We start from the raw sequence: 14513 nt of genomic DNA on the forward strand, positions 1-14513 counted from the left end.
TATATTTACTACCTGAACACTACATAAAGCATTTCATGAATTCCTACTTTACGTATTTCCGAGTGGTAAAGAATTGACTAGGAATTCCTTTTGACATATAAAATATATACTCAGTTCACAATGTTGTAACACAACTTTCAAATAAACCTTTATTCTGTATAAACTCCAACAAGAATCCAGTTTCAAAATTACACAACAACATTCACATTTACATGTGTTTCAAAAAGAGCCCCAGAAAGATAAAACTATCAGCTTATATAACCCTAGCTCCTCCAGAGCATTCCTAGCACAACTCAAGAGCATTCTATATTGCCTAAGTTCCACATTGGTCACCTTACATCATATTTAACCAATAGGCTTATTGCCTCTACTTCAGAACCTAGAACCTTCCACATGTTCTCTTATGTTCCTTTAATTACCAGTTTTACACTGTTTGGTCACATAAATGTAATTCTAGAATGTTCTATGTATTAAATATGTTACAATAAGGAGAGGAATGGTAATTTATTACAAGCGGGATTTCATGTTTCATGTTCAATTCAATTCAAAAATAACATTTATTTCCTTCAAAACGTGAATTACAACATTCATTGAAATGTAACAAATGAATAACATTAGTATTGAAGGGGGCACAATTCCGAAAAGCGGAGCTTGTGATGGATTTGCCCAAGACAATTAACAACACATTAACGAGAAAAAAAAAAGACGAATATTTTAAATGATAATAATAATAATAATAGAGCATTTCAATATATAGATGAAAAATTATCCAAAAAATACATACATAATTGGAATTATAAGGGAAAAAACTAAGCTACTGTTAATTTGTTTACAACCTTTTTTTTCTTGTTTAATACTTTTAGTTTTGAATCCTATACATGGTTGCACCAATCTGCTTCCTGGTTCGTCTAACTGGTGGGAAAATTGCCTATTTATAACACTTTTTAAACCATTAAACTGTAAGAAATTAATTTCAATATCATAATTTTCTTGCAAAGCATGTAGATTGGAAAAGTTACCATTTTTATCTAGAATGTAATTAAAGGTTAAAGGTTATTCATTTATATTGCACAAAATACGAGAGTCTCTTTGCGCAGAACAGGTGAGCAGATGTAACTGGAAAATTTTAAAAAAAAGAAAATCCAAGCCAGCACCCAAACCGCAGTATGGGGATACGCCCTCAACGCTGAGTAGGGATCTATCAAAATGTACCCTGTCCAGCACCAGTTGAGTCTCGGCCATCCCAGGACTCAGGCGCCTCCTATTCTGATAGAACTACAAAAAAGCTAGCTGGTAAGGAATGGAAAAGGGGAAATCAAACTTGATTCCATTGTTATCCCACTTCTTGAAAAAAATACACTAATCATCAATTTTAATCAATTCATTATGCCAAATACTGGATCTAAACACTCCTTTATTTTTTGGAACATATAATATTGTAAATTATTTCCATGCTTTAAGACATCTTTCCAAAAATCATTTTTTATTTTGTCAATAATGATATTCCAATATTTATTTGAAGAGTATTCAAAATTACATTCGGGAACAGACATCTTAAAAAGATTATATAACTTATTATTCTGGTCATATTTTATAAGTCACCAAATCCATGTTGTTTTTAGAGCTTTTGCGGATAAATTAAACTGGATTAATGTTAACTCCTCCCTTATCACTTGGAAGCACCATTTGGTTTTTGCTAATCCTGTCTAATTTGCTTTCCCAAACAAAATGGTGAGAAAACATTTTGACCAATGATGTATCAGTTTTGTAATTGCCTGCATTGGGCTGGTATAGTTAACATTCACAATATTTTCCAAATTAGTACATAAGATAACACCTAAGTAAGAAAACGTTTGAAGTCCAACCCACTCAATCTTATTGCTGCCTTTCAAAGAGCCTATCCAGACAGCTTTTGTTTTATCAATGTTAATTTTAAGACCCAAAACTTTTGAAAAATTTTCAAAACACAGGAGAGTTTCGGCTAAAGATGTTTCTGTGCCATCAAGTATAATAGTGGTGTCGTCAGCATAATGTAAAAGTTTAAAATTTACCTCAGTTAACCTTAATCCTTTTATTTTTTATTATTATTTATTGCAATATTTAAGATCTGAGAACATAAGAGAAATATACGGAGATAGCCCATTACCCTGTCGGCATCCGGAGTTAATTTCAAAAAAATTTGTTATGTGCCCATTTACAAGTACTGCAGATTGAATTTAATTGTAGAATATTGAAATCCACTTTTTGAAACTGTCACCAAAATTAAATAAATTAAGCGTTTCAAAAATGAATGTATGTGAGACCGAATCAAAAGCTTTTTTGAAATCGATTAGAAGCAGTAAGCCGGGGATGTTATGTAATTCTGTATAGCTCATAATATCATAAATGTGTCTTATATTTTCGCCGATAAATCTACCCGACATGAAGCCAGACTGATCGGTACTAATTAAATTAGGTAAAACACTCTTCAACCTTTCAGCTATGGCGGATGATGTAATTTTGTAGGTGACATTCAATAGGGAGATTGGACACCAATTTTTAATGAATTCTCTAGGTTTTTGTCTTTTAGGAAGTAATGTAATTATTCCCCTTCTTTGTGTAAGAGAGAGGAAACCACTCTCATAAGCTTTATTTAAGGATCTCAATAAGTATTTCCCCCGTCGGGGGAGCATATCCCCCTCCCGTCGGGGAAGACAATAATTTTTGTCAGGGAACAAATAAAAAAAAATATTTACATTCAATATTCGTTTAGCCACCATATCGTTTGTGTTAACTTTTGTGTAACAACAACCACAATAAGAATAACAATAACAATAATAACAATAATAATAATAATAATAATAATAATAGTAATAATAATAATAATAATGATAATAATAATAATAATTGAATGAGACAAATTAAAAATAATTTGCGTTCTGTTATGACATATGCTCATTTAGATAGCCTCATGATGGTTGGAATACATCGTGATAGGTGAAGCAACCTCGACCATGACAACATGGTTGACAGATTTCATGCAAAATTTCCAAAATATAGAATTTCACTTTCAAGAATGAGGATTTGAAAATAAATTTTCATTACAAGTTACATTGCATATTCTTTGTTTCTTGCTTTATTAAAAATGTTTTGGTATGGGAAGCTGATATAACCATTAGAAAGCATAGCCTACATGAAGTCATATTATAGTAACTCGATGCCTATTAAATAAGTAAATAAAAATTTGCCATAATTCATCAAATATCCGTGGTTATCCCCTGGACCCCCACCGGGGCCCTAGGCGGCCCCCCTGGCCCCCAGCCAAGTGAGAGTCGATTCGCTCCACCCAATTTTGATTCACAACCCATCGAACCCATAGAATCAATGTGCACTATCGTCTAATGACTAGGATTATTCAAAAATGAGTAAACGCCAGTTCAGGAAGAGATGTGTAGACATCAAGTTGAATCTTTGATTTTTTCTTGGTTGATTTTGAGAAAAAAATATTTCAATATCATAATTGTAGTCCTTTGCTACTTATTTTTTGTAGAATTCTTTTGAATGTCCTTCACATTCTCATCCACTTTTTCAAAGATTTCTTTATATTTTTCTGTCTTGAAAGCTATATTGCCCTCACCAGTACTACTTCCTCGGCCACAGGTAATGAAAAATGATGATCCTTTCTGTCTGTATGATCGAATTTTTTTATAGCGCCAATAGTGGCACAGTGTACCATCAAGACGACATAATTCGAGGAAATCATAATGAACGATTAGTTTGTATTCACCTTCGAGACTGAAACGTCTTGCGATATCATCTTCTTGAGACACCTCCACATAAAAAGTATCTATGTATTGTACTAGAATTTGATCAATTATACTAGCATTTTCAAAGCAGTCAAAGACGATTTTGCCTGCGCCCATAGGAGATTTTTCACAACAGGTGAATTCTATTGTTTGTCCTGACAGTGTGTGATTCTTGATGTACTTGTAAAACCACTCCTCTGTCTTTACATATGAATTGTCAAGTAACAATTTGTCACTACATAAAATCAGCGTACTTTCTCCATTAACAGAACTCCAGAGAAATGTGTTTTCACGTACGAGCACACTGAATCGGAGATCTTGATCTGGGCATGATGCTTTCACAGGGTTTTCTGAAGACTTTTTGTCTGTGTGTACACTTGTAGTTGGGGCTTTGCTGGGATCCATGCACATATAATGTGAAGGTGGTTTGTTTTGATCTAGTGGATGAAATATGTGCTTGGTGTGCTCTAGTTTTTTTTTCATGGTGGTATTGTCGGGCGCTTTAATGCTTCTGTGATCAGCATCATCAGGCGCTTTATCAGGATTATCATGTTTTTTTAATTCACTGAAAACCACTCGGTCCGAGGCATCAGTGTCCATCCCCCAACTTCGGCGAATTTTCACTTCCCGATTTCCAAATTTTCTCTCGGTTATGTAAGCAAACATGAAGTTGCTGGAGCTTGTGGTAAGGACCACCTCCTGTCTGTCACTACCTCTGCCGCATTGGAAGCCCACGGATTCCCCTTCACTGTACATGGATGTAATGTTTTTGTACAGCAGTTTTAGTAATCTTTTCCCTGTCATATGATCCGTTAACACCAACTCTTTCTCTTGTAGGTCCACTTTAGTGCACTCCTCCTTGCCATGGTTGAAGGAATCCCTGAACTTTACATGATACAAAGTTAGGCCTGAAATATAAATGAGTTAAAAAGCTTTTAAGCTACTGTAAATCAAAAAAAGAATTGGAAAACTATCCGTAGTGAAATAATTCCTAAAAAAAAACCCCAATATTGAAACAGTTTACAAATATTGTGAACTTTCAAGCAGTGATGAGGAAACTGCAAATGAATTTAATAAACATTTCACTTCTATTGGAAATTCTTCAGCTAACCACTTTTGTATAATATCTACTAACACAATACTAATAATTATCAACCAAATTATAATAATGAGGTGTTAAGTTTTAACCTTATTGAACCTGTCTATGTTTTAGATGAAATCTATACATTTTCTAACAATAAGGCAACTGATCTTGATGGTTTAGATACCAAATTATTAAAACTTGCAGCCCCAGTTATTTGTGACTCGCTACTCCCATATTTTCAATTTATCACTGACAAGTTCTATATTCCCGATGGAAACGAGCAAGAATAACACCTTTTTTCAACGATGGGGACCGAGCAGATACAAATAATTATAGGCCTATTTCTGTATTGCCAATAATTAGCAAGATAATTGAAAGAGCTGTTTATGAATAACTATATGATTATCTAATTATAAATAATTTATTAAACAATGCTCAATCAGGTTTTCATAAGTTTCATTCAACTACAGCAACACTGATTGATGTTTCAGATTATATACTGAATTATTTTAATGAAGGCAAAGCCACTGCTGCAATATTTGTTGATTTAAAGAAAGTGTTTGACACGGTGAATCATCCATTTCTTATTTATAAATTACAACTTGGTCTTAATGGCTTTAAATTGGTTCAGATCATATTTAGATGAGAGATCTCAAACAATCTGATCCCATGAAAATAAATATTGGTATACCACAGGGATCTATTTTAGGACCTCTTCTTTTCACTATCTAAGTTGTGAACTCTCTACCTAATGTAGTCCAAGGCAAATGTGTCATGTATGCTGATGACACAACTATTCTATGTAGCTCCTCTAATCCCACTACACTTCAGAAAGATCTTCAATTAAATTTTATTATTGTAACCCAATGGTTCAATAATAATAAATTAACTTTAAATACACAAAAAAACAAAATTTATGATATTTGGAACTTCTCATTTCCTTCCTAGATTTTCGGATATCGTCCTTATATAATAACACAAATATTGAGAAGGTCATGTCTATGAAATATCTTGGTGTCATTTTTGATACTAACTTAACATGGGCCTTGCATATTGATAATATGTCTTTCAAAAAGAATTAGTGTGATTCGTCATGTCAAACAATACATTCCTTTTAAAAATAAAAATATGTTGTCAAATGCAAATGTAATGCCATTATTTGATTATTGTGATTGCATTTAATCCAACACAACCAATAATCACTTAAATGAACTTCAAATTCTTCAAAATAGGCTCGGAAGAATTCTTTTATCTGTTGACATTCATAATCCAATTCTTACAATCATGAATGATTTGGGATGGAAAAGATTGTTCGACAGATGGAATGAACATCTTCTATTATTAACTTTCAAATGTCTAAAATAAAAGGCCCCATTTTATTTATGTAATAAATTTATCTTTGACAACAATAATCACCCTCAATGTACTAGGAATAAGTTGAAATAACAACTTGATTGAACAAAAATGAAATCAGTTACAAGGCAAAAGGACATTTTGATATCGTGCAACTAAAGCATGGAACAGCCTTCCAAATGAAATTAAAATAATATTTAATGAACTTTCCCTACAGTCTAAAAATCATTTAAACAATATAATTTAACTCTATTTACTCTCTTCTAGACAAAATATTGAATCAAAATTTTTACTGATTTTCCTTTTTGTCTTTTCCTTTTTCAATTTTGTTGTTAGTTTTAAGCTATTTTGTTTTTGATGCAGTAGTTTTATATTTATGTAACTATTGTTTTTCTTTTACTCATTAGTTTTGTTTTAAGTTTAATTTCTTTTTTCATTTTTGTTCTCTTTTATTCTTTTTACTTGTGATCCACTTGTGATATCAATGCTACGTCACTGAAAGTGTTATCACACAAAAGACGGAAATAAATAAATAAAATAAATTATGGAAATTCATTAGAGCATGATAAAAGTGATATGAGGCAACAAATGTTTTTTTGAAAACCATTCACAAAAACGTATTGAAAGACAATTTGTCTACTCAAACCAATGGGTGTTGTGTTTATTGTTAGCTTGTTTTTCTTCTGATATTCTTGTTTGTATTGCTTTGGCTCTTTACTATCTCCACCTAGGAGTATAAGTGGGTACCTGGTAGCCAAGCACTCTAGCTCCTTATGGACTATGGTTCCTAGAGACCTGAGAATCTGTTCCAAATGGTGCTTTTTCCAAATGGTGGCCAGTAGTACTTATTTGAAAGTGCGTAAAAGTTTATTGCAGTAATTTGCTATATAAATGGAGGATTGTTAATAATAATAATAATAGATGGTTTTATAAAGCGCAAATAAACGAGATGTCTGTGCTCGACAATACTGTAGGTAGGAAGACAATGAAAAAAAGCACAATAAAAAGCAAAGTAAATAAAGAAATATACAATACAATAAATACCAAGGTAGCACCCAAACCGAAGTATGATGTGGCTACACCATCACCACCAACCCAAGATCAGTGTTTATGTATCCAGTTAGCATTAGGTCATCGCATCTCACAGCAACAAAAAGGGCTTTTTTTCTTTTTTCCCATTTCCCTATATTTTTTTTTTGCATAGTTACAGCAGGTTGTCATAATTACCATGAAATGTATTAAAACAATCTTCACCATTAACCATGGTAGATACTCTAAAAATCCACTGGCATTGCAGGGTCAAATTCTATGTTGCAAAAACTCTCAATTTCACCCTAACCAGTCACCATTGCTGTTTCCTTTCAGTCTGGCTAGAGTACAAATTCTCATTATTTAAATGAGAAAGAGCCATACGTTCTGTTCTACAAACCATGGGTTAGTTTCCCTTCCCATTCAGTTCCCTTTTAATAGTGTTTTACTCTCACTTCAAATTTCTGTATCTATTTAGGCCTGTATTACATACTCTACTAGTATTTAAACATTTTTAAGCACTCCTGGCCTGGCTACATTCTCACCTTGGTTTAGCACGCAGTCATCCATCTTGACGTTTATTCTTTCCATTCGAAATCTCTGAATAAGGAAATACATTTAATTTTTAAAAAGTACCTACAGTAATTAAAATTTGTATAGCGCCATATCTGCAAAATGTGCTCATGGTGCTGTCCCGAGTCAAAAGAGAAAGTAAGAAGAAAAGGGAATTAAAGTGGATGTTAAAAGAAATGGGAATTATTTTAAGTGGATGTTAAATAAATGTGTTTTAGATGGTTTTAATTGACATACTGTGCCAGTAGACAGAAATGTTTGACTATTGGGTCTTTCTGGCTCAAATCAACCACCATTCCCATGTGATCCCCCTTGGATTTTCCTGAAAAAAATTCTAAAAATACCTTGGCATATTAAAAGAATGCAAAATTTCAGCTTTAATTTCAAAGCGGTTTTTAAGTTATGTCCTTTTAAAATCTAGGTACCATGCCCCTTACTTTCATTCCGCTAACAGCATCTTTAACTTTGTACGGTTTTTACAAAGCTATATCTCCTGAAATAACGAAGATAAAAAGTTAAAAATTGCTACATAGACTGATATTTGGCCCCTCTTTCAAGAAATACCATTTGAATTTGGGTAGCATATTAGAATGTTATATACCCCCAAAAATCCCCAAAAGCATTGTGAGAAAATAGATTTTCGCTTTTTCGGAGGGCCGTATCTGATCATTCTTTAAAGTAGAAGTTCAAATTTAACATGTGATGAATATGCTTATACAGCTACTACATAAATAAAAGTTTGTGATGGGGTCCCTATCATCATTGTAAGTAGAAAGTTTAAATTTTGTTGCTTACTCCTTCAGTGTGAACTGATTTTTAAAAAATAAACAGATTTTAGTGTATTCTAAATACCAAGTTCAAATCACAAGTCAGTCAAAAATCAGTTCCAACATAAAAAAAAAAAAATGGTGTAATTAAGGAACAACTACTGACAGAAATTTCACTGTGTTAAAAAACAGATATTAGCATTAATAATATTAAAATTGTTGCAAAATTTGTGCTTTACCTGTAAACTGAGCTGAGCGTTTGGCTAATTCGTATGGTTCCTGCCTCTTCGATACCCGGCTCTTTATATTACAACAAATAAACGCTCAGCTCCTCAATAACCCTCTTAAGAGAGTTAGGCGAGTTAAGGACTATGTTTGTATCGGTCTGTATCCGTTTGATGTTTATTTAAGGGCGTGGCTAATTATTAGCCACTAGTCGAAACGACTATGTGGCTATCTTGTAACAAACAAAAAAAAAGCAGCTAAAATTATTTTTAGTCAGTGTTGAAACAACTAGGCCTATGTATAAAACAATGGTTAATAAGTCAAAGTACATGTGGCTTTTGAGTGCCCACTGTTGCTGTACTTAATATCGTTTTATTATCCTGTCATGTTACATAAAACAAGGAAGTTTATTATATAAAATATCTCATTACCATATCCTGTATTTGGACTCACTCGAATTTGAGGATTTTTTGCTAACCTCTACCCTAAATGAACAAAATTAAATAATAAGCATTTAGAGTTCATATTTGGTCCAAACATCAATCATAGTAAACCAAATTTTTTGAGGTCAAAGGTCACCTAATTTGCATATTAATAGCCTTTTAGACAAAAAAAAAGTATATAAAAGATCTGACAATTTTTCTCCTGGGTTTTCATTTAAAAAAAATTCTTTTCACATATATAAATATATGATACAGAATTATGGTAGCACAGAGAAAATTACAAATACTATCATAGCTTATGAAATATAATTTTTTAATAAAAATATTTTTTTTCTCCTCAAAAAATCGCATATTTGTTCTAAATTTCTAAAAACTGGTACACATTTTCCCAAAAGTGGCCATGCTACCCAAATTATATACATAATAGCAAACTACAGTGAAAGTTTTACTCTATTTGGTCAAGGCATTAGGAAGTTATGAGGTCAGAAAGTCAAAATTTTATGAAACTGAGAAATTCAAGGTCAAAGTTTGTATATAATATACTTTATTGTAATTATTGAATATTTTAAATTTCATTTTTCTAATGATTAAAAAAATATCATTCTGAAAGTTTGCCAGGTAGTTAGTATAATAGGTAAAGTTACCAAATCCATCGAAATCTCAATTTTGGGGGATTTTGCCAAAATTAACAAATTAGGGGGTAGAGGTTAGCCTTCTCTTTTCAATAATACTTCTCATAGCTTATTTCTCTTTGTTAGTCTTTTTTTTATCGAAAGGGGAAATGATCATTTATTCATCTAAGTTAACAAAGGCAGATTCTCTTCCCTCCAAAATACTTTCACTTAGTGTTATACCAGTGGTGAAGCAAGAATTTTGCCAGACAGGCCGGGGTCCAAGGTCCCCGGGAGTGAGGCCGGTGTCCCCGACAAAAAAAGTGGGTGTGGTTGGACATCGCTCAAAGTATATCAAAAGTGTTCCAGGGGGCGAAGCCCCCTAAAAATATGACAATTCAGGGGTTTTAAAGGCTTATTTAATCGATTTTGGAGTCTACAAATATGTAAAAAATACATATAAATTTTATTTCTCAACAACGATTTATGGTTTTTCTCGCTGACAAGGGAGTCATGGCCCCCGGCCTCCACACTAGCGCCACCTCTGGTTCATACCTATTCTACCAGATCCAGTTCTGCAGGGAACTTAATCTGGTAGAAGATTTATTTTTAGGGGTACTCAAATTTGGAACATGGGAGTAGGTAATTCTTTTTCATCATTCTTGTAAATTTTAATGTTTTTTTATATTTCTGGGGCAGATGCAGGGGGGCGCAGAGGATGCGATCGCACCCCCCTAAAATGTATGAAGAAAAATAATTGTTGTATTATATTGTTGAATTATTGGTAAGATTTTTAAGGTACATGAGAGTGCAATTTCCGGGCACCCAGAGGTCCATATTCTCAAAAGGGATGCGTTGGTCCCCTCACTTTTCGTGAATGAAAGATATGCCTGAAAATTGTTGACATAAATGCAAAAATGACCCAGGTTTTAATGAAAGAGCGCTGTACAGCCGGAGTACATCGTATTTTATAGTAAGATGCTGGTATCTCTGCCCACAAACATCTGAATTACCTATAATACTCGACTCGAGTGTGCGTGCCTTCATTATAATTTGAAAACTATGAGAAAAAGCGTGCAAACATAAAGTAGTATTTTCTATGTTACATCACAGCGATTAATTAGATCGATGATGATGAATTTTACTATAAGACTGTCATGTCTGGCAATCTAGAGGTACAAATTTTATCTCACTCCCAACTGTGATGGAGCTGAGAGACGTGTGATTCACAGTTTTGAAGTAAGTAAAGTAAATACATCAAAGACAATGTTTTTAAGTTTTATATTCTATGGTAATGAACATCAAACATACTAATTAGATCTCTATGGTTGCCAAAAATAACTAAAAGATCATGAGAATTTGTTGGCGCTTCATTTTGAATACAAAATTTAAAAAGTCTCATTTCCTGCCATCTTGAGGTACTATTTCCTCAAATTTTCTCGCCTCAGCCCCAACCATGGTGGGGCTGAGGGGAATGATGCCACACGGCTTTGGGGTAGGTCGAGTATATTACGGTCGGCAACATTTTACTTTTAAGGCGAGATTTTTTTTTATTCCTTGTTTCGTGTACTTATTAAATTATTATAAAATTGTGTTTTCTTATTTAGCAAATAATTTTGCCAAATACATTTAGATGGAGAAAATTAAAAGAAAATGTTATTGGTGAATGTAAAATAGGATGGTTAAATGCTTCAAATTTATATAATCAGGAAGAAATATACATATCTTACCTTTTAGAGATTTCAAGGCAGTGGGAAGGCGTAATAAAAATTAAGAAATAAATTTTATTTTTTTCTGGAATTTCCACTTTTTTGTGGCAGTCAATGCGCTAAATGGCCAACAATAAAATTTTATTTTTATTCGAATCATCAATATTTGCAGTCGGCGTGTTGCTAAACAAGGTATAAACAAAGTCTCGCCTAAGGACACATAATTTTGTACCATAACTTCCTAACATGGAAATATCTTTCAAGATACAAATGCGACCAATGTAATACAGTATAGCTATTAAGCTACTTTCTCTCTGATTAACCTTGCATCATGAAATAACATTAGGAAAATAATACAAATATTGTAGTCATATTATAAATGAATTTTGCATTGCAAATTATGGCTATAAATTAGTTTTGCCTAAGGTAGTGTTGCCTCAATCGACCCACTTTCGGCCCCCTTTTTGGACATCTCTGGATCCGCCCCTGTATAAAATACTGTGCAACGAGAATGAAAATTCAGAAACGCAAAATGTTTAATTTAGAAACACAAAACTTTATTGCAATGGATATTTTGACTACTCCTGTAGTCTATGTCAATGCCAGTGGTAGCTCTAGGATACATTTCTTGCGGGGAGGGGGGGTGGTGGTAAGCTGATGGAAAGGGGGGAGGGCTTTAGCTTACATGCCTGTGGAAGGGACGGGTTTGTGTCTCCTCCCAAATGCGATTTTTTTTAAAATAGGGAGCTCTGGATGGCCGGAAATGACACTCTACGACTGAGAAAGAATGTTTTAGCTTGGTGTAGGCCAGTTTTGACATTTCTTTTTGGTCCAACTGCCAGACGAGCTCGGCCAGTTGGGGGCTTGACTTGTCCAATGGGGCTCTAAACTTAACTGACCAGTTCTGATTGGTCTCAATCTGAAGCAACCCATTCTCTTATAATTTGTTTTCATAAGAAGTATCTAAAATAAAGTTTAATAAATGCAATGATTTTATTTTCAATATATACATTTTTTTAAATTTAATTAATAATCTAAAACTGAAACTAAACAATCTGTAAATAGCTTGTATTTATCGAAAATTGTGTTTCTGCCAAGACAATTGTTGGCCGGCCTAGCCCATTGTTGTGTCTAGGCCTATAGGCCATTTTTACCATTGTGAATTTCATATACATTATGAATATAGCTACTGTATAATGACACATATCACAATTGTTGAAAAACAGCTTGATCAGCATTATCCAATAGGTCTACAGCATGTCAACTTGTGCGTAACGCATACTCTTACAGTAGAACCCCTCCTGTGGGACACCGCTATTAAGGGGAAACCCTATTAAAGGGGACAGGCTATGAAAGGGACTCTATTTTTCAGTCCTAAAGGCATCTACTTAGTAGGGGTTCTGCTGTCTTAATTTCCCCATAGTAGCAATTAATAAATACAATTGTTTTTATTAAATATACACTTTATTTGATCCTTTCAGGTATATGAAACATGTTATTGAGTGACAAAAGATTACAAGCACAAGTAAAAGGAAACTATGTATGTACATTATATGTGTATGTATCATATGGAATGATTTGATCTACCCGGTAGAATTGCTACGCCTCGTTTCGTAGGCCTACATGCCAACAAATCAAAGATTTGAATCAATGATTGATAAAAGCTGTTTGCCCTCAAAAACAGCACCAGAAGTCAGGGTCAAAGGTGAAGAGACATGGCCTGGCTCAACACAAAGCATATTCAGGTACTCTTCATCTCCAAAGTCAGACATCCCCTTGGCTTTGTCAATCCAAGGGTTCCAAACCACTGCAATGAAAAGAGGAAACAACCAGAGTAAAATCAATGCTTGCATGAGCTACCATTCTTGTGAAGGGTAGTGACACATGAAGGGGCAATATTTAAAAAATTAAATAGCTCATAGTGCTGTGCAGCATCTCTGATTCACTATGTAATTACATATTTACAAAGTATAATTTTAGGGATCCTGCCACATTGTTTTAAATAGAAGATGGTGAATCACATTAATAATAATAATAATAATAGTCTAACAGCGCTCAAAGACCAACAATCTATTGAGTTTTGAAAAGTGACTTAAATTGCGTAAAGGACTTAGACTGATAGATGTGAAATGGAAGCCGATTCCAGATCAATGGTGCTTGTGCAAAGAAACCTATTGGATCCGATGTTAGGTGGGTTTTTGGAATGGATAACGTGGGTCCATTTCGGAACGAAGTCCTGGGCGTTAAGGAACATGAATTTATATAATGCTTTGTAAATATGTAGGAGCAGAGCCATGAATACATTTATAGATTATGGTTGATATTTTGTAGATGATACATTGTTGTATTTGAAGCCAGTGAAGTTTTGAAGGTTGTAGTTAATTTTATCTCACATGTTGAATTACAGCAGGAGTCCCGGGTTCCACATGTGAATACTTTTTTTTTCTCACGCAGATCCAAACATTTACAGTTATATAATAATATGACATATATATAGTGCATATCGCGATAAATACCTCTATGTACTTTAAATTATTACTCCAAGATCAAACACCTATGGAACACATCCTCAGCCCCCTGGGGGCACACAATTCCATGAGTGGCTAGAATCAGCACTTGGTATTAGATTCTACTATGTACCCATTTATACTCCTGGGCCATGGAGATGAACAAACGTAAGATAAAGTGCCTTGCTCAAGGACACAAGCGATGTGGATGGTTTAAACCCCCTGACTGAGCCACAACCATTGTGCCAACCACTTCTACAGATTACAGACAGAATAAATGCGAGATTAGTGTTCATTTCTTTAAATTTATTATGTATCCGTATCAATTTCTGCGTCTATATTTCCATTTGCCTCACAACTGCATCTCCCAGATATACAAGTATCAATGCAAATGAATAAGCATCATTTAAAGTCGACTATATATATA

The 14513-nt window shown here is 33.7% G+C and overlaps 2 protein-coding genes across 3 annotated transcripts in view; both read right to left on the minus strand.

Moving 5' to 3' along the window:
• Positions 1-3298: 3298 nt before the first annotated feature.
• LOC117108451 lies at positions 3299-10658 on the minus strand. 2 transcript variants are annotated; one of them, XM_033250471.1, is made up of 3 exons: positions 8831-10658; positions 7797-7851; positions 3299-4693 (listed from the first exon to the last, which is right to left on the minus strand). In XM_033250471.1, the coding sequence occupies exons 2-3, from the start codon at positions 7840-7842 to the stop codon at positions 3513-3515; spliced, it is 1227 nt and encodes a 408-aa protein (XP_033106362.1). In that variant the 5' UTR covers positions 7843-7851; positions 8831-10658; the 3' UTR covers positions 3299-3512. The 2 variants fall into 2 exon arrangements, with proteins under 2 accessions (XP_033106362.1, XP_033106354.1); XM_033250463.1 differs by lacking the exon at positions 8831-10658 and having other exon boundaries at positions 7797-8088.
• Positions 10659-13024: 2366 nt separating this feature from the next.
• Positions 13025-14513, minus strand: part of LOC117109257 (putative glucose-6-phosphate 1-epimerase) — a gene marked incomplete in the record, with an annotated part of 7063 nt that continues 5574 nt past the window's right edge. The window contains 1 exon segment of the mRNA XM_033251528.1: positions 13025-13386. Coding sequence (XP_033107419.1) covers positions 13214-13386 — 173 coding nt within the window.

This window comes from Anneissia japonica, unplaced genomic scaffold, assembly GCF_011630105.1.
Source record: "Anneissia japonica isolate Jap-2015-1 unplaced genomic scaffold, ASM1163010v1 scaffold26_len2425191_cov177, whole genome shotgun sequence".
In the NCBI taxonomy this organism is placed as follows: Eukaryota; Metazoa; Echinodermata; class Crinoidea; order Comatulida; family Comatulidae; genus Anneissia; species Anneissia japonica.

What these genes read in the sequence shown, in the direction of transcription:
- LOC117108451 (XM_033250463.1), bottom strand. Translation starts at nt 7,869, where the DNA reads ATGTATTTCCTTATTCAGAGATTTCGAATGGAAAGAATAAACGTCAAG. An exon ending in TGACTGCGTGCTAAACCAAG is followed by an intron (nt 4,694 to 7,796) that starts GTGAGAATGTAG and finishes TTTATATTTCAG; the next exon opens with GCCTAACTTTGTATCATGTA.